At 40.1% G+C, this 19,079-nt stretch overlaps 3 protein-coding genes and 1 long non-coding RNA gene across 7 annotated transcripts; 2 read left to right on the top strand and 2 right to left on the bottom strand.

Moving 5' to 3' along the window:
* The first annotated feature begins 280 nt into the window (after positions 1 to 280).
* On the top strand, positions 281 to 6,043 carry LOC128449413 (sialoadhesin). Its single transcript, XM_053432571.1, has 8 exons — positions 281 to 505; positions 1,899 to 2,041; positions 2,288 to 2,370; positions 2,473 to 2,678; positions 3,795 to 4,058; positions 4,489 to 4,794; positions 4,980 to 5,082; positions 5,398 to 6,043. Exons 1-8 carry the CDS (start codon positions 451 to 453, stop codon positions 5,459 to 5,461), a joined length of 1,224 nt encoding a protein of 407 aa, XP_053288546.1. The 5' UTR covers positions 281 to 450; the 3' UTR covers positions 5,462 to 6,043.
* LOC128449417 (uncharacterized) lies at positions 3,223 to 6,848 on the bottom strand. Its single transcript, XR_008339867.1, has 4 exons — positions 6,311 to 6,848; positions 4,784 to 4,991; positions 4,495 to 4,626; positions 3,223 to 4,010 (listed from the first exon to the last, which is right to left on the bottom strand). It is a non-coding gene; the product is annotated as an uncharacterized LOC128449417 (long non-coding RNA).
* Positions 6,849 to 6,862: 14 nt separating this feature from the next.
* On the bottom strand, positions 6,863 to 11,829 carry LOC128449418 (B-cell receptor CD22). Its single transcript, XM_053432580.1, has 7 exons — positions 11,631 to 11,829; positions 9,656 to 10,000; positions 9,333 to 9,557; positions 8,183 to 8,461; positions 7,794 to 7,875; positions 7,498 to 7,531; positions 6,863 to 7,416 (listed from the first exon to the last, which is right to left on the bottom strand). The coding sequence occupies exons 1-7, from the start codon at positions 11,674 to 11,676 to the stop codon at positions 7,372 to 7,374; spliced, it is 1,056 nt and encodes a 351-aa protein (XP_053288555.1). The 5' UTR covers positions 11,677 to 11,829; the 3' UTR covers positions 6,863 to 7,371.
* A 603-nt stretch (positions 11,830 to 12,432) lies between these two features.
* LOC128449419 (uncharacterized) lies at positions 12,433 to 16,645 on the top strand. Of its 4 annotated transcripts, none has more exons than XM_053432581.1 (6): positions 12,433 to 12,577; positions 13,271 to 13,434; positions 14,005 to 14,225; positions 14,797 to 14,944; positions 15,608 to 15,730; positions 15,839 to 16,645. In XM_053432581.1, exons 1-6 carry the CDS (start codon positions 12,570 to 12,572, stop codon positions 15,898 to 15,900), a joined length of 726 nt encoding a protein of 241 aa, XP_053288556.1. In that variant the 5' UTR covers positions 12,433 to 12,569; the 3' UTR covers positions 15,901 to 16,645. The 4 variants fall into 4 exon arrangements, with proteins under 4 accessions (XP_053288556.1, XP_053288557.1, XP_053288558.1 ...); XM_053432582.1 differs by having other exon boundaries at positions 12,438 to 12,581; positions 13,273 to 13,434; XM_053432583.1 differs by having other exon boundaries at positions 12,444 to 12,581; positions 13,296 to 13,434.
* The last annotated feature ends 2,434 nt before the right edge of the window (positions 16,646 to 19,079 follow it).

Raw genomic sequence — 19,079 nt, forward strand, 5'->3', positions numbered from 1 at the left:
TAACCCTAACACACACACATATACGTTTGTACTTCTATCTCAGAGAGGACACTCATTGGTAAAATGTATTCCCCTTACCTTAACCTTAACCACCCAAACTAAATGCCTCACCGTAACACTAAACCTAATTCTAACCCTAAAACCAAGTCTAAGCCCGAAACAGTCCCTTCAAGAAGTTAGGACTGGCCAAAATGTCCTCACTCTCCAAAAATGTCCTCACAAAGGTATAATATAAGTACAGGAACACACATGAGCACACATGCACACAGATGCATACTAAGAAACCTTTGCTGAAATCCAAGTCCAATCATTACTCTAGTTCCTTTTCAGCAGTAGAAATAAAAAAGGAAGTTGAGGTCTGACTTAAGTGTTTGATGTGAGAAAAGAGAAACACACAGATCGCCGACTCTGCCGAGGAGACGCTCTGGAAAACAACAGAAAGAGCAGAAGATGGGTGGAGAAGTGACACAAGGCTGCTGGCTGCTCCTCATACTATCTCTGAAAGGTAAGATTGTGTTATGTAGAAGTACTGGCAACTTTCATGATAGCTCCCACCTCAAGCATTGTAAAGATCAGCTGATTTACTCATTTTCTATTTTGCAAAAAAACTGTCCTGTCATCCAGGCTTTTAAGCAGAAATAAGAGCGGTGATCATATCACCCCTGTTTTAGCCTCTTTTACTGATGACTCTTAAGGCTCTCCATGGTCTCCGCTCAAGCTATATCCTATCTTACCTTTTACTTTGAGATCCTCGGGCAGGGGGCTTTGGTCACATCCAGTGGGCCGGGTGAGGGGACGAGGCTTTAGCAGTCAGGGCCCTGAGGCTCTGGAGAGACCTGTCTGAGGAGATATGGGGCCTCATTTATAAAACACTGGGTAGGATTCATACTAGAAAAGTGTAGGTGCAAACAAAAGCCGGAATTTTGTTTATCAAATCTGAACTTAATTTGCAGTATGTTGTTTTATATCTCATTCAAATGTGAAGGTTCTTATGGAATAGTTTTGTCACGCGAGCACAAATGTCGCTGTTGGGTTTAATGGTAATGATGAAGTGGATCAATAATCTGCTTCAGTTCACCACCTCACGTCAGCATCGCCATTTTCCTGTCTCCAAAATGTTTGCACGTATGTGTCAGAGCTTGTGAGGAAGTTCCCATATTCTTCCGTCAAGTTTGTTTTTATGAATCCAAACGTTTGTGTGAGAAGTGGCGTACACAAACTTCAGGACCCATTTTGTGCTTACACAAGGATTATAAATGAGACCCCTGGGTCAGCTCAGGATCGATGTCTCTGTCCCATGCTTTATCAGAAAGTCTTCCATGAGTTTAAATTTCTCTATTTCTGTTTTCATATATTATACCGTGGTGGTTTTTATACATCAAATACCTTTTCCATTTCAAAAGTGACCATTTAATGACTAGTCTATTTCATTTAGCTGCCTGTGTAAAGCACTTTATAATGTGCATTTTGAAAAGTTTTTTATCGTTGTATTTTTCTTTTGCTATTATTATTATTATTATTATTATTATTATTTGTAGTAATAGTAGTAGTAGTAGTATAAGGAGACTTGTTCTTATTTCTGTTATACCCAGTGGAAGAATAAAAAAGGATCAATTCTATTAGAGGCTGTAGCATTTGTAAAATACAGTAAGTAAAAAACTAACTGTAACAATAACTCTAAAGTAGCTACATTTAGTTATTTTGATAATGGTTCCACTCTATCTCAGTATAGTGTCATTCTAATACTGAAATTGCTGAAGGGAACTGATACAGTAACATCAGCATTTTTTTATCTACTGTAGCTATGATCATTATTTAAAGATGTTTTCACATCACAGCACTGATTTCAACGAATATAAATGGCTTTAATGTGGTATCTCACATCTTATGCCCCTCAGGTATTCTAGCTGGTGATTGGTCAGTTCATCTCCCCTCTGGTCCCATCTGTGCTGTGACTGGTTCTTCGCTGGTTCTTCCTTGTTCCTATGACTACCCTCAAAGTTCAAATGAAACCAGGGCAGAGGAACAGCTCTCTACTCAGGTGATTGAATAAAGGAGGCATTGTTAGCTCCTGTAGGCCATCGGTCGACCATGGTGTCCACTCTGTAAGGGCTAAAACCTGTAAGGCAATGAATGGATATGTGCAGTCACAGGTAGTTGATGAAGGGTAACAGAAATTACTCTTTACTGGAGGTTTCGCTTTTTGAGAGAGGTTTGAAGACTAAAAAAATTAAATAAACACAAAATGTATCATTTGGGAGCAACTATCTGTATTGTTCTCTAATAGGGTGGAGGAGGGGAAGAAGGGCAGCAGTACGAAGTTTTGTCCGAGATGTGGTGTCTGGAAGACAGCCGCTGTATCACCCCGAGGTATTGGAACAGAAGACAAAGTCAACTGCAACTCATTTAAGAAACAACCTAAGTACCAGGTGTGTGTGTGTGTGTGTGTGTGTGTGTGTGTGTGTGTGTCAGGTATGTGTTCCACAGTGCGGGTATTTTCCCAGATTCATCCTACCAGAACAGGGTGCAGTACCTGGGACTAGCAGGAACAAAAAACTGTTCTCTGAGCATCTCTGATCTGAGACCATCGGATAGTGGAAGCTACGTGTTTTACCTCATCACCAGTCACCCAACACAGAAGATGCCAGCGCAGGGAGGCGTACAGCTACTGGTGGCAGGTGGGGATAATTCACCATCATTTCAAAAGGCAAACACAAAACAAGTCTTCAATGTAACGTTATTCATTCCTTAAAATGATGAAAAGCAGAAAGGGGATGTTATCTGTGGTTATGAATCGAAAGTATCAACATGTACATCATTTAACACTTGTAGCCGGTGAAATCAAACAAAAGTAAAACAGAGTTCCACTCTGCAACCTTAAGCCTGACAGTATGTGCTATTTATGAGAAGTAGAACTGAAACTGTCTGCACATAAAAAGGCAACTATGTGAGCTCATTCTGGCCATTTTCTTCTTTACAATCAGGTTTCCCAATGGTCTTCCTTGACCAACTGCTTTCACAACCAAACATGTGTAGACAAACTCTGACTTGTCTTTGCTGAAAATTAAGCAAACAGGGATGTAGCACAGGTTAAAGTATAAGAGCCTGTCGAGAGCCAGTCTCACACTGTGTGTGTGGGGCAGTGTAGTCAGTGTTTTGGGAAGTATGGGCTGCTGTTCCACCACTAAGACGTCCTTAAGCAATTATTGAGAAACATCTGGGTGAAGTGAAACACTTGTTATTGCCTTGTTTATTTGTGTTTCCATGTTGTGTAATTTTGGTTTAAAACAGACTGTGTACTTATCATTGCACAATTGTATAACTCATGACAAAATGATTAAAACCAACAATCAGATTTATGAACCAGACTGAGGTCATTTCCCTTAAGGTACTTTGATCTGGGAATATAGAGAGCCAAGTGTATTTTTTTCACATTTTTATAAATAAATGTTGCACCCAGTGGCTTTAAAAAAATAATATAGTAATTAATACTTAAAGCTTTAGACCTTAACTTTGTTGTAAGCCAAAATTCTGAATATTAATCTAATAGCCTGGTATATAGCCTGTATAATAATTTAGAAAGGAATACATATACAACCCTTTCATTTCAGCAGAACTAATATCTCAGTAAAAAATACAACTTTTTACATAAAGAAACTCTTTTCTAACAAACAACTAACACATTTTAGAAATCACAGAATAAATACAGTTACTGACTGATACATCCAATGAGGAATTTCGTCTACATTGGACACATATGAAGTCAACGATCTAATCTCATATCTTCTCTCCAGATTCCTCCAGTGCAGTGTCAACATCAGCGAGTCCGTCTGGTGGCATCACTGAGGGCGTCGATTTGCGTCTGGCCTGCTGCAGCCCTTCAGCCAATCCAAAGGCCCGTTTCAGATGGTTCCAGAGCACAAGCGCCACCCCGAGATACAGCGGACAGGTGTGGAACATCAGCACTGTTGCTTCTGATGACTCTGGCAGCTACTACTGTCAGATGCAGACTGGAGAGGGAGAACAGAACTCAACGATGCTGGACATTGATGTGGAGTGTAAGTCAAAATGTAATTATAGGAAATATGTACAGTTGGCATTTTGGTTTTCTATCCTCCGTTCAAATCCACAGTTTTCATGATTGTGAACTGTTGAAAATAAAAACGACATCGTATCAACTAAAGATCTCCCCTCCAGCAAACTCATCCATTCGTTTTGAATTCATTCAGCAGCAATTTATCTAAAAACTTGTTCAGTCAAAGGCAGACTGACAAATAAATTGGGTTAAAACTCTAAAGAGGTATTCAATCACAATACATTTTTTTAATAAATTTTAGTTTCTCTTCAGTAGAGAAACGTCCTCGTACATTTACATTTATGTATACATACATTCAAACTTACTTCTCAACACATTCATTCTAAACTAACAATGAAATGACAGACTATAACAAGGCTTATACCTGACCTCTGACCTCCCCATCTGTCCAGACTCACCTAGAAATACACATGTGTCCATCTCTCCACCTGGAGAGCTACAGAGGAGCCTCCCTGTGACTCTGACCTGCCGCAGTGACGCCAACCCACCTGTCCACACCTTCTCCTGGTACCAGGGTGCAGCATGTCTCCCTACAACAGACAACAGTTTCCATCAAGAAAGACAGTCCCCGGCTACATCCGCAGGCTCCACACTCAGCAGCACGACCATCAGCGCCGAGGAATATGGGCAGCACTGCTGTGTAGCACGCAACAGACATGGATCACAGACATATTCTGTTACACTCACTGGTATTAGAGGTAGGTGGATGAAGAGCCTCTAGCTGTGTCTCTATTCAGGGGATGAATTCTTCCAATATACGTTGTCTACCTTCATGGGCCAGGTAGACGAAGGCCCAAATGAGACGGTCTGGTCTACAGAGGATTTAGAGTAGATCAGCCATTTTGACTGACAGTTGCTGTCTTCATTTGTCTGTCCTCTGCAGCTGCCACCCCACCTAAGACCACGGGAAGAAGAGTGCTGCTCGTTGGTGTGTGCATCGGTGTCTTATTGGTTATTATAGCCACAATTGCGTTTCTTATTAGAAGGTGAGTTTTTTTGTTCTCTTTCAGGCAGTCAGTATCATCATGGGCTATTTATTTACCTCTCAGATGTACAGTAGTTTTTTTAGTGGACAATATAAGCAATATATCACCTAATAACAGTTATTTATAGAAAGTGTGTGGTTAAAATGACCCAGTATGTAACACAAGCAACTTTACCAAAAATCTTCAGTGCCTGAGTTTGGTTTACATGAATCAATTATTTATTATATTTAAACCATATTAGACCAGAGTTCTTACAAAAAAAATATTTCAATGGTGTTAACTATCTGTTTTTTGTTGATTGATTTCTCCTCTCAGGAGAAAGAGGTCATCCCACCACCGGTCGTACGTCCTCACAGCGACAACTGCTACAGAAGCTTAAAGACTCAGCGGGCATCAAAAACATAAGACATCCCTATATGATGACATTCAGGAAACTCAAGATAGGTCCATTTTGTTCCTCAACACCGTCAAAAGGTGCATTTGCCTTCACACTTCATGTCACCAGTGGAGCCCTACGACACAAGCAGACTAATTAAAGGGGGCGGCTCTGGATCAGGAGGTAGAAAGGGTTGTCCGCAGAGAGGGTTCCATCTCCGGCTCCTCCTTCTTCTTTTTTTGGACAACTCTATTTATTGATGTCTATCAGGTCATGAAGAAGATTTTCACAAATAAGACAAATTACCAATCCTACCTGTAATTCTTGAATTCCAATGCACTGAGGGGAACTCGGCCTGAGAGAGGTGCGACTCAATTGAAGGAAAAGGTGTTGGAATATTTTTTTTATTTCTTCGTTTTTTGTGTCGGCACTAAATGATTCTGTCAAGACTAAACCAAGGAATCTTCAAGAGAAAGAAAATGTCTTTATTTGTGATAACTGTGACTGAAAATCTTGTGTTGCCTCCATTGCATATTTCTATGTTGATGTTACTTATATTATTAAAGTGGCAGGTGTGAGTTTGGATACAGCTTCCATGCTTCATTACATTTGCAGACCAGAGATAACTTGGACCTGAAAGAACTGATCCTTTACTGAATTTTAACGTTGCACAAAGTCCTGTAAAAGCAGTGTCCAGAAAGAAAAAATCCTGCAGCAGCTTTTATAAGAAGCAGATGATGGGAAATGCAGTCACATTGATCCAATTAAAAGCTGTCAGCAGTTCATACTGTGTCACATTTCTGCGGGTTTGCGTAAACTCTTCACTGTGATAAGGAAGCAACCGACACTGACCAGAGCCCCAGGAGAAGTGAAGGAGGCTGAGAACCAGGAGGACAGTGACCCTGACATCCATTTACATCATGTCAGCTACTCCTCTCATTAGTTGGCTGAAGTCAAAGTGAGAAAAGTCGAGTCGAGTGACGCGTAAAGCTTCTATTTTTAAAGCTCAGCCAGTAAACAAGGAAGTTCAAGTTCACCAGTATTTAAAGAGACAGTTTTACATCAGTTTCATGGGCCTTTTTTTTGTTTCATTTCGCACTGGTTACGAGAATAGTTCATCAGTGCTGCACATTTCGCTGCAGTTTCACTAATTCTACGTACATACATAATTAATAATAAATAACTTAGCTTCTAATTTGAAAAATCATAATCCATAGCAATTAGTGTGAAGAGTGATACCAACTTTAATGAAAAATGTTTTACATATTATTGTCACTAACCCAATTAAAGAACGGTAAACATGATGCATAGTACAACATTTTACAAAAGTCATGACAATGTGCCAAACAGGAGCATTATTAGATATTAAAACTATATTACAATAGCCAGAATTGTTAGTTAATAGGAATAAAGGGAAAAAAATGTAATGGCTTCTTCCCTGACCCGTTCTTCATCCTTCCAACATGTTTTGTGGTGATCTTGCTGACCAACAAAAAAATAACAACCCACAAACAGACAGACAGGAGTGAAAACATAACTTCCTTGGTGGACATAATAAGTTAACCTTAGGACTGTTGATAGCCTCTGAAGGCGTTTATAATTTTCCAAACATATTGTAGGTGTGTATTTTAGACTCAAGGGGGCAGCATATCCTGGTTTGTTTTTGGATACACTGTGCTGTACCAGTTTTGAACCCTCACCATCATTTCATTCACATCATAAACAATGGAATTAATAAAGCATAATGGGATGAAACACTATCACAAGGAATACATCAAATAAAGAATACAGTTGTTACCACAACAATTAACACAAAGATGAGTAAGTACAAATCAGGGATGAGAACAGGTAATGCCGTTATCTGTTCAGTTCAACTTCTGTAGTTTCTTTAACCAGAAATGTCCATGTTTTTTTCACCCATTGACATTGTTGACATGTTCATAAACATGGCTGTGCTCCTGAAACACAATCAGAACAACATTACACCTTTTGTGACAAACTTTAGTTGATCCATTTAAACACAGCAGGCTCCTCCTTACCTCTTTATCCACTGGAGATGCACGCGTCTTTTTACTTGAACAATGAAAGAAGACAAAACATTTGAACTATTTGAAATGAAATTCACAAAAAAATGAAAGGTGAGATACATAATCTGCATATTCTATGTTGTTTCCTATTTCCTGTCATTTTCTGCTTGAAGAATGCCACTTTTCAAGACCCTGGGGGGGTTTTAGGCAATTCTCCTTCACGTTCCCTCAGAAATTATGTATTGCATCTATTTATTCTTTTATATGTGGAAATAAAAACTAAAAAGGGTGATGTGTGTTTTACTTACCAAGCCCAGATAATAATCATTGTAAGCAACAGCACAATGACAACTTTGAATCCAAAACCAACACGGAGAATTAAATGGTGAACTGTTGGAGGTAGGAAAAAAAATTGAGTGAGGAGCAGCATGTTTAGCAAATACAAAAAATGTAGTAGTTGTTTGCTTAAATTTCAGTTTGATTATATTTTCTAAATTCAGGCAATTTTAGCCTTCTGGTCGTCATCCACATTTGTTTGATATTTAAGTTTCAACATTGTCAACCTCATCCTACAATTATCCTCCCAATCAGGGTTAGTTTGCAACATTAAAGCTATTGTTCCTCAGTGGACAATGTCTCATGCAGCTCATGACTGTGGATCAATAATCCATGAGCTTTAGCCTCCCTGCATACTCACTGTCTGTTTCATACACAGTCAGCAGCACACCCATTGAGTTGCCTTCCCCCACACTGTTCCAGACCCGGCAAAGGTAGATTCCAGAGTGAGAAATGTTCACAGAGGGAAGAGACAGCACCTGTCCTGAGCCCACCTGGAGCATGGAGCTGGAAACATCTTTGTGCCAGGTGTACTTATCTGCTGCAGGGTTAGCTGTGTCGCTGCAGGTCAGACTCACGTTGCTGCCCTCTACAATGAGATCAGAAGGGCTCATCTCAATTGACACATTCAATGGAGCATCTGCAAGATAAGCAAAGATCAACACCTAATTTGCCATTTTACAATAGGCCCAATTTGAGCTGAGATTTTGATGATAAGATTGATACTGAAACCATAGTAACAGCAGACTTTACTTGAATTACTATTTTACAGTTATTATATTCTTATATTCATACTAATATCTATTGCATATTAATTTGTGTGATATTATCTTAGAATTAATGTTTATTAGTGTATATAATAAGTAACATGATTACAGTATATATTTGAAGAGAGAGTTAAATTGCGTATCATATGTAATATATGGTATTGTGTTTCTTATTTACCTTCCCCATGGTTTTTGTTTGTACACCTGCTTGGTGTTTAGAAAGAGAGTTGCGTGTTAAACTGTTCTGCTAGGTCAGTGATAATTAAGGAGACTGTAGGAAAAAAACTGTAACTAGCATGTCTGTATGATACCGAAGAGCTTCCCACAAAACAAAACAAAACAAACATTCGAGATACAACATGTTGATTAGTGAGCTTTACAGGTGCTGGTAGGCAGATAATGCAACCTTTCAATTCTTAAGCTATTCATTAAACTATTTGTTGGACATAATTTGGTCACACATAGACATACCTGTTCGGACATTTCAAATAGACCTGTAAATGAATAAAGGTAATCCCGAAACTCCTGGTCTATAGCGTTTCCCAACAGACCGAGTGGATTTGTTTGTACGGAAAAAAATGTAGAGTTTTGAACTGAGCATCACCTGTACTAAAATTGATGATTTTCTTACTTAATAAATTGTAGTCTTTAAATGTGAACAGGAAACCAGGAGTCGAACTCTGACTATCATCACAAACGTGTTTAAGTAACACTCAACTAACAATGTCATCATGCATTACTTACACTGGACGACTAGAGTCATAGGGTCCGATTTATATGATTCTTGTCCTTCAATAACACAGGAATAATTTCCTGAATCCACTGCCTGAGCCTGAAACACTGGTTTGTCTACGGGGCGTCCATCTTTGAACCACTTTATGCTGGGAAGTTGCTGGCAGGATGTTCCACATTCAAGATTGACGTCTTCTCCCGCTCTCACTCTGTCTGGGTACACGCTGGCAATCAGCTCTATACATCAATCAGTTGAATAAACAGAGAAGATGATATGTAGAAAAGCTGTGAGATGATGCACTTGAAGTATAACATTTAATTTGAAATTACTTTACCTGTGACAGTCAGTTGCACTGATGTCTTGCTACGGAATCCAATCTTCTCCGTATCAAACCTGAAGTAGTAATGTCCAGTGTCATTTTCCTGCACATCATGGATTGCAATGCTGCAGTCGTGCTTCCGGTCACCAAGATATTCAGTGCGATTGTCATATGAAGGAAGATCTGACAGCTTGAAACGTCTCCAGATTTCCCCCAAAAAGTCTCCTTTGTACCATCGAGTCTGTAGAACAGTTTCACCCTCATTGAAACTGTATGAGCATTTGAACGCCACCGACGATCCCTTCAACGCACAAGGATCTGGGTTTTCAAAAGTCACTTTGTAGTAAGAAGTCCCAGTTCCTGCACAGAGCACGAGTCATGCTATGAAATGTTAAGTATTTAGTATTGATGATTTCCATGCATATTTGAAAAGAAGAAGAAATGACAATAACAACGCTCGAGCAAATATCAATGTGCTAATCTTTGAAAAAATGCTTTTGACGTGTAGTTCGATTTTTTGTTTGGTCCCTGTCCCTTTGAACAACATGGCGCAAGCAGGGTTTATGATCTACATTGCTGCCATGAGAGATGCTTTGGCTTCACTTTTGTTGGGCTGCCATGTCTCCCATCTTTACAAACATTATATCAGGGCTGTGAAACTCATTTTAGTTATAGGGCCACATACTGCCCACTATGAGCTCAAGTGGGAAAGGCCACGCCCCTTCGCCCTGGACGATGTCACGTCGCTCAGGGTGGGGGGGTGTTGCGGCGGCGGATACCTACATGAAACCAATATAATGGGGGGTCCGACCAGTCTTGGAACACGGACCTAGGAATCGGACGCAAGCATTGAAAGTGAAAGGTGAGGGCCGGCGCGCGCCGGCTGAGGTGAGATTCCAGCCCACCGGGGCTCCATGGACACCACTGCGTACCCCCTGAACCACTTCGCATACCCCGTACCCCAGTTTGGGAACCGATGGTCTATGGCAGGGGTCACCGACCTTTTGGAAACTTAGAGCTACTTCAAAGATACTGAGTAGTACGAAGGGCTACTTGTTTGATACAAACTTCCTGAATAACAAAGATCACCTTTTAATAATAATAATAATATATTTGAAGAGATCACGTCAATGTTAATTATTTCTCAAAATAATTATTAACAATGATTTACACAACAATGATGGTAGGAAACCGATATATTAAAACATGCAACATTTATTTCTGTTAATCTGTTTCAACTTTGCTTAAATTCAGCTTAATTGAAGTACTTTTGGTGACATTTATCACTACATTCCTCCATCAGTATGTACTTTTTCAATAATAGAAAATGTATTAAATTATAATCACTTTGTTTCAACGATTGGTAAAGCTCAACCAAAAAGAACACATGCATGTGACTGGGTTGTACTGTTTCTAAGTGTCTTATACATTTTTTGGGTCCCATACTGTCAGTTGCCAGAGTTTTCAGACCTAAAATCCACACTGGTCTCTCCTCATGTCCTCCTTCATTCACTGTGAACCCAAGAGCAAGACAGGCTTCATCGTATTTTCTTTTTTGTTTTTGAACACTGTGTCTTGTTTGTCCCTGACCGTCTGCTCATGTGTGTGTCTCTAAGTGAGTGAGTGGGGGCGGAGCCCCGGGGCCTGTGTGTCTGTGTGTGCTGTCTGGAGACAGCACACACAGCATGGAGCATGGCTTGCATCCGGCGGGCCGAGCTTGACCCCCTGGCGGGCCGTATCAGGTCCGCTGGCCGTATGTTTGACACCCCTGCATTATATGGTTTTAACAGATCGTCCTTTGCTTAGGTACAACTCAGCAAATTAATGTGTTTCCCCTCAGCTCTGATTCACTGGTTACCCTGTTAAGTAAAATAGTTTTTACTTAACAGGGTAAACATTGTAAAATGTTATGTAAACATAAGTAAAAACTATTTTACTTAACAGTACAATGACATGAATGATTAAGAAACAATGAAAAAATATACCTTACCTTCCCTCATGATCAGAAACACCAGAACCGTGGTTATCCACTCCATCTCGGGGAGACAGACAGTGAACAGAATAAATCAGAAAGTGGGGGACGAGGAGACGGAACGACTCAGAGTTCCGCTAATTTCAAAGTTAAGATCGACTCAGAATAGAGACCTGAGGCGTGTTGCTGTCAATATATGTAATAGTGAGTGTGAGATGAGTCATACATTTTTTTTCACAGGAAACAGTAAAGAGACCAAAGTAGAAAAAAGACAGACTTGAAATATACTTCAGAAGGATTGCTTCATTTAGCTCAAGGCTCCCCAAAATCTCTTCTTTCTCTTTCAGCTTCATATAATTCATGATCTCAATATGTAACACTACACAACACACTATAATTGAACAAGAACAAGTGCACAGTGGAAAGTGATGCAATTTCTGATTTGATGTAAGCATGTTAATCTACTTATTTAAAAGAAAAAGTGAGTTGCCCAAGTGAATAAATCTCTGTCATCTAATACAGAGAAGTAATAAAGTAATGGAGACCAAAGGAGTGTGTCAGGACCAATATACGTCATGGAGTCCTGAACCCGGTCCTAATGTGTTCCTCCTAATTTCAAAACCTTTTTTTTAAGGTGAGGGGTCCGATCGGAGTTTGGATAAGGTTAAGGTTGGGGTTAAGTCTTGGTTAAGGTCAGAATCAGGTTTTGGTTCTGTCTTTCACAACAAATGGAAGCCAACATGAAGTCCTCATAAGGATAGCTGCACAAACCTCTGTGTTTTTTTGTGTTTTGTGTATGTGCCTGTATTGCTTTGAGGACCAGCTATTAATGGCTCATGTTGAGCCTGCTCAACCTGTTTCTCATTGTTAGGCATCTGGCTCGTAAAGCAGGAAGATGTCCACATTCTCTCAGGTGCCTTATTGTTTTCTACCTGCTTTGACTGGGAGGATGGAGTGATGCAGACAGAGGTGAGGACAGGGTAATTTTTCGTTGAGACACTAACATTCTAAGGATATATAGAGAGGTCTGGATACTCGCCTTGGCCGTTTATAGAAGTCTTGTGAAAAGATAAACCCTACAAAAATGGGGAAGTGTTTATAAACACTGTCAAATCTTCAGATAAGGAAGCTGCTTGCAAACCTGCTGAGGAAGTTTCACTTCATTTGGCAATTAGTGATAAGGATCCATCTGTTTTGATGCTCATTCTGTGCATTTTGAGTTAGTTTTTTTTTCATTTTACTTGATTTCTTACATTAACAAAAACACTATCAGACTTGAGAGGGATGGTTATGGCTGGTCAGATTTACAATACTAATTTCAAAGTTGAAAATGAGAAAATTATTGATGCAAAGCAAACCAAATACTCTGGACGTGTGACATTAGTCAGTTTAGTAATTATCGTGGTGTGAATGTATAATGTACAAAAAAGACAACCGGGCACAGAATCAGTAGTTTTATGTAGAAGAGACGGGTTTCTTGAAGGGAGGAGCATTATTAGATATTTATTAAATGATGTAAAATAAAAGCTTGATTTTACAACATGTTTAAAATCTTTGCATTGTAAATCAGCTACACTGCAATACAGCTAAAAAGGTATTTGACTGTTTGTCTGTCCTCTGGGACACACGGAATCATGTGTTATTATGTGTTGTATGTTAGTGATGTCCGGTGAACCTTTGCAGTTTAATCTATGGAATAAGAGAGACTGCGTGTCAAGTAGAATGGAGAAGAGGAGGAACGGAGCGATGATGACAACATGGAAAGTTTCTCATATCTTCTTGCTGCTTCTGGCTCTGCTCCAAACCCCCACGCCCTCCTCAGGTAATGATTTCAAAGAAGAAGATTTATTCCAGTCATACCAATGAACAGTGCAGAGTGAGACTGAGGTGTAAAATCCCATCGGGGAAACTAAATGGTACAGCAAGAGAGAAGCTTTATCTCACCCAAACTTTAATCCGTTTTGTAGTCTTCAAGACGTTAGGGGAATTTTAGTTACTTAAGATTTTTTAACACTTCCTCATTCTTTGGAAATCCACCAACTGCACATGGTTAAGAATAGCCAAATGTTCATGACACATTTTAAATGTGTCAGGATTCACATCAACCACAATCGGAGGAAATCTGTGCACAGTGTGTCGTGCAGATGTCGTCGCTTTTGTGTAATCCTACTTACAATCAAACCAACAAGCAAATAAACAAAAAAACATTCTGACAGGTGTTCAAACATTATCTCCTTGGCAGAGGTAATTTTACACCAGATTTTACACCAGACAATAAATATACATTTATTGTTTGAATATAGATTTTAGTCAATAATTTACATGTTTCTCATTTGTTCTCTTCATCCCTCTCTCTTACACATGCATCACTTGCATGTCACCACTGTTTCAGCTCAAAACGCCACAACTACCACCAGCAGCCCTTCAACACCCAGCCCAGCAGCTCTCAGTTACAGCACACGCCCAGCTGATGTCACAGTGGCAGTGGGAGAGCCTGCAGTGTTTAGCTGTGGCGTCCCGGAAGCTTCTCCCAGTCTCTCGTTCACCTTATATAGCAGTCACGGCGACTACACCCTCATCTGCCCTAATGGCCATCTGGAAGATATCCCCCAGGTGAGGTGGTCACTGTGTGCCCCGCTGTTTACTCCACACATCTCACTTCATGTTCTCTTTAGCAACAGGGGCGCATCAAGGGGCAGGGGGGCACAGGCCCCAGCAGTTATCTAAATGTTGCCCCTTTACAGACCCCAATTTACAAAAATCCTTGATCCACAACTGTCCCTCAATAATACCATCTTATTTTATTGAGTTGGGAGGTGTTATTAACTCACTGTAAAAAAAAATTTTTGTGTAAGATTTCCTACCAAGATGAGTCTGCACTCAGGAGTCAATTCTTATCTCTTGACACATCAGGGTACCCTCAATCACATTGTATAACAGCTAAGAAGATAAGGAAACAACAGAGCGTCAAGCAGACACAAGTGTTGCTTAGGTTAAGCAGAAAAACAACGTATCACTGTAGGGCCAGAGTTATACTAACAATATATAAATAATATATTTGGGTTGCACGTGAGCAAAAGATTGTGATATGTCTTGTGATATGTAGGTCAATATGTTCAGTCTTTGATGTAAATATATTCTCTCTCTCTCTCTCTCTCTCCCTCTATCTCATCCCCCCCTGCAGGCCCTCTATGGAAGCTGTGATGTGAGAGATGGAGAATCACTGGCTTTGTGGGCCCTCAAGGGAACCTCTTTCTCTGACAACGGCACACGGGTCGTGTGTAAGCAGTCAGCAGATCCTGACTCTCTGGCTGCTGTCCTTCATGTTTATGGTGAAAAGTCTTCTGTCTCGTTCACGTTAAATCATTTTAGTCATATAAGTATTGGTTATAAAAAACTAGATGCACAAAAGGCAATGTCTTGAAACAAAAGCATTGCCTTTGGTTCACTTCATGCAAGGCCATGAAACAGTGATAGTGGCATCAATTAAATCAAATCTGATTTGTATCTCCATCAGCATGTCCATAAAGTTCAAATAGACTGTGAACAGTAAACATGAACAAAATCTCAAAGATCTTATCACACTGAAAGTCTTAATTTGTCCCGAAAGTTTGGTTTTGATTATTTAATGCTGCGGGAAGGTGGAGACACAGCATCCTTTTTATTAGACAGTTTACGGTACAAATAAAAAAAACTGAATAACTTTTAGCCCTAGAATTTAGTCTACATGTCATAAACATTGAATGCTTTCAATCACACTGTCACTAAGCAAACTCTCTTACAATGTATTGCAATTGCAAAATATTAAAAAAGGGTCTTTCTTTTTTCTATTTTTTTACCAGCAACAAGACTTTTATTTTAGTTAATGTATAAGTCCCCCCCCCCCCCCCTCTCTGAGAAAAGAACTCTTCTTCATTATTTTTCTTGCTAGTTATTTTCCCTATCTCCTTTGCCTTTGTCCTTCCCTCACTGAGCCCTTCTGCCTTCTCTCCTAGATAATGGCACAAGCTACGCCGTTCTCATCGGCTGTACCATCGGGGGCTTTTTTGGCATCCTGCTGGTGTTTGCTTTATCTTACGGGTTGCTGTGGAGATCAGATAGCTTCCAGAGGTGCTTCAGTAAGTATATATAATGCTTGAGTTCACCGGCATGAAAACTGTACAGAAGCAACACTTGCATTAGCCAAACATTGACTGAAGGGATTTTTGATGTCTTCGTGCTTTCAGGGGGAAATGAAACAGAAGACGATCTGACCGAGATTGTGACGAAGGACTCGAAGAAGATATAAAGCTGAGGAGGAGATGCTCCCTTCTCCTCCTCAGCTTTAAGTGATAAGCTCCCTTCACTTTTCTTTCCAACAATTACCTGTTCTGTTCTCGAAAGCTGAAGTGAACCCAGATCTGGAGATCTGAAATGATGGGGCCATATGCATTGTAACTCATGATATCTTCTGCTCCTTGTCGTGTCCTCAATAACTGAACCTGTTCACAATGAGCACTTAAAACAATACACCAAAATGATTAATACATAATTCCCCACATTGGCTGGGTCATAATTCAGCATTGACTTCCTTACAGTCCTACATAAACGTTATGTCGTGTTTTGTAATGTGCATATATCAGTAGTAAGAATGTGAAGTTTTTTAAAAGCTGGGACTTGTAGAACACAATGTTTAAATTATTAAAATGAATGAATAGTTTTCACCCACATGTTCTTAAAACAGTGAGGAAGCAGAGAGGTTGTGAAAGTGCTGAGGAAGCAATCACAAAAAAGCATCGTCAGCAGTTAAATGAGAAGAACAGCTGCTCTTTGTGTCAGTTCACATGACTGACGGCTCCACACAAACACACTAATCGGGGTTAGGAGATCACAGACAAGGGCTTCAAGCTGAGCTTTAAATAACCGGTTGGTCTGCTGCACTTTCACAATCTGTCCACTAGAGGGAAGCCCTCGCTTCAGATATAACTCACCAGTCAACGAGCCCTGTTCATTTTGAAAAATTATTCTAAATAAATATCACAGATCACACAGCACTCAGACTACTGTTGCCCTTTGTGTCCATCCTAAGTGTTTAATGTAGCTGCAAATATTTCAAAATCACCATCTCAGTGCCACAGTTACTAAAAGTACACTCAGGGATGTATTTTATGGTTTTCTGCTTGTTGTTTGTGCACTCTACTCTGCCTCTCAGTTTCTTTATATGCTTTTATGATAAAATTATTATTTTCACTCATTTACTGCATATGAGATATACTTGTAGATACGATGTGGCTGTCAGTCTGTCGACCATGACCACAATCAAATTATATAATGTCCCAAACAACCTGATGTACTTACAGTTTTTCTCAGTTGTTAACACACAAAAAGCGAAAATTCTGCACAATTTGCACAACCTTCACTTCATGTACCAGTCGCTCGACCCAATTTGGCACTACTTCACACTCCCTTATCTGCATTAGACTCTGACTTTCCTTCTTTGCACTCTGAAGTCAATTACACATCACCTTGTTGTCAAAACACTACACACAATGTTCAGTTGTTGCACACACTTCTCAAATAAAATCTCAAAGCATCAACCTACAACACATAAATACTCAAATCTCTAAACATTCAGGTCTGTTGAGCAATTTCACCGCATTTAAACAGCCGAACAGGAGACTGAAATTGTAGATATGGTTCGTGAGAACAACTCTATCACACTCAGACAAATAAAAACTAGGATCCTGGCTGACCATGCTACATTTACAAAACGTCCAGACCATCATTGGACTGTATTCTTCATAGGAATGCCATGCTGATGAAACAAGTGTTCAGGGTCCCATTTGAACGGAACACAGCCATCAAGGAGTTATGGTGAGAGTTTGTGCTTGTAAGTATCGTACATTCAGCACTGACACATGTATGTATTGTACCTGTAATCCAATATTGTTCCTTTTCTACAGTGTCTCACTGTAGCCCACTGTGTTGACCTCTCTGTGTCCATACTGTAACTTGCATTCTCATGCTGATCCAGGAGCATGACACAGCTCATGTGTTGTACCAGTACATCTTTATTGATGAGGCGGGATTCAACCTGGTGAAGAGGAGGCGACGGGGCAGAAACGTCATTGGCCAGCGGGCCATTGTTGAGGTCCCCGGTCAGCAGGGTGGGAACATCACAATGTGTGCTGCAATGAATCACCATGGGATGTTGCACCGTCATGCCCACCTAGGGGCCTGTAACGCTGCCCGTCTCCTCGTCTTCCTGGATGGCCTGCATGACCTGCTGGTACCACCTGACCAGACAGATGACCCACAGTGGATCGATCACGTTGTCATCCGGGACAATGTGAGCTTTCAAATGTGAGTGGTTCCAGGACCACCCACATTTTTCCATTCTATACCTTCCACCTTATTCTCCTTTCCTGAATCCCATTGAGGAATTATTTTCAGCTTGGCGGTGGAAGGTATATGAACGGAACCCACAGGACCGGGTCCCACTGCTCCAGGCCATGGAGGAGGCCTGTGGCGACGTGAGTGTCGAGGCCTGTCAGCATTGTGTATGTGAGGTTTTTAGTTTTCTGTGTGCAGTTTTGAGAAAGCCGTTATTGTTTTGAAAAACGTGTGTTAGCGATTGTGAAAAACTGTAATTTTTGAAGGGGGGGGGGGGGGGGGGGGGTTGAGTAGGCCGGTTTACAGTTCTATACTGTTCTCTGTGTGTACCGAAATAAACCTTTTTATGCTACATATTTGTGTGCTGTTTTATGTTTGACTATGAAAAAAGTAGGCCTAAACTGAAACATTTTACAAAAGGAGAAATGGCTCATTCATTCATATGGTGTGTTCCATTTTGATGATTGTGTTTTCAATTTTGCACTTCAGTGTGCTGTAAATGCTTGGTAGTGTGCAAGCAAATGCTTAGTTGTGTGTTCCCAATGAATGGTACGTGTGTGTCATTTGAAAATATGGCTGTGTGTACCAAATGAAAACACGAGTTCCATTTTGTGAACAGGTAAGAGATTTGATGGCAAAGAGTCATCTTGCAAAGGGAGTGTCAGGTTTAGCATTTTGTGTGTGAGGTTTTCAGTTTTCTGTGTGCAGTTTTTAGAAAGCCGTTATTGTTTTGAAAAACGTGTGTTAACAATTGTGAAAAACTGTAAACATCTTGACAGAAATTATATTATTATCCACATTGAATTCAAAGCGGAATCAGCCAGAACCTCTTGTTTGAATAATTCTGTGATTCAGAATGATCAACAGAGACTTAGTAGCATGTTTTACAGAATTCAGTTCCTTAAAAAATAAAAACAATAAGCAGTGGAAAGTTGTACATATGACCCATTTAGTACATGAGGTATATATTGTACCTACCAGAGGTGGATGTCACTAAATACATTTGCTTTGTTACTGCAGGAAAGTACATTTTTCGTGTACTAGATTTATTTTCAGGTACTTTTACCGCACCACATATATCAGTATGTATCTGTA

The sequence above is a fragment of the Pleuronectes platessa genome, chromosome 10, assembly GCF_947347685.1.
Source record: "Pleuronectes platessa chromosome 10, fPlePla1.1, whole genome shotgun sequence".
NCBI classification, from domain to species: domain Eukaryota; kingdom Metazoa; phylum Chordata; class Actinopteri; order Pleuronectiformes; family Pleuronectidae; genus Pleuronectes; species Pleuronectes platessa.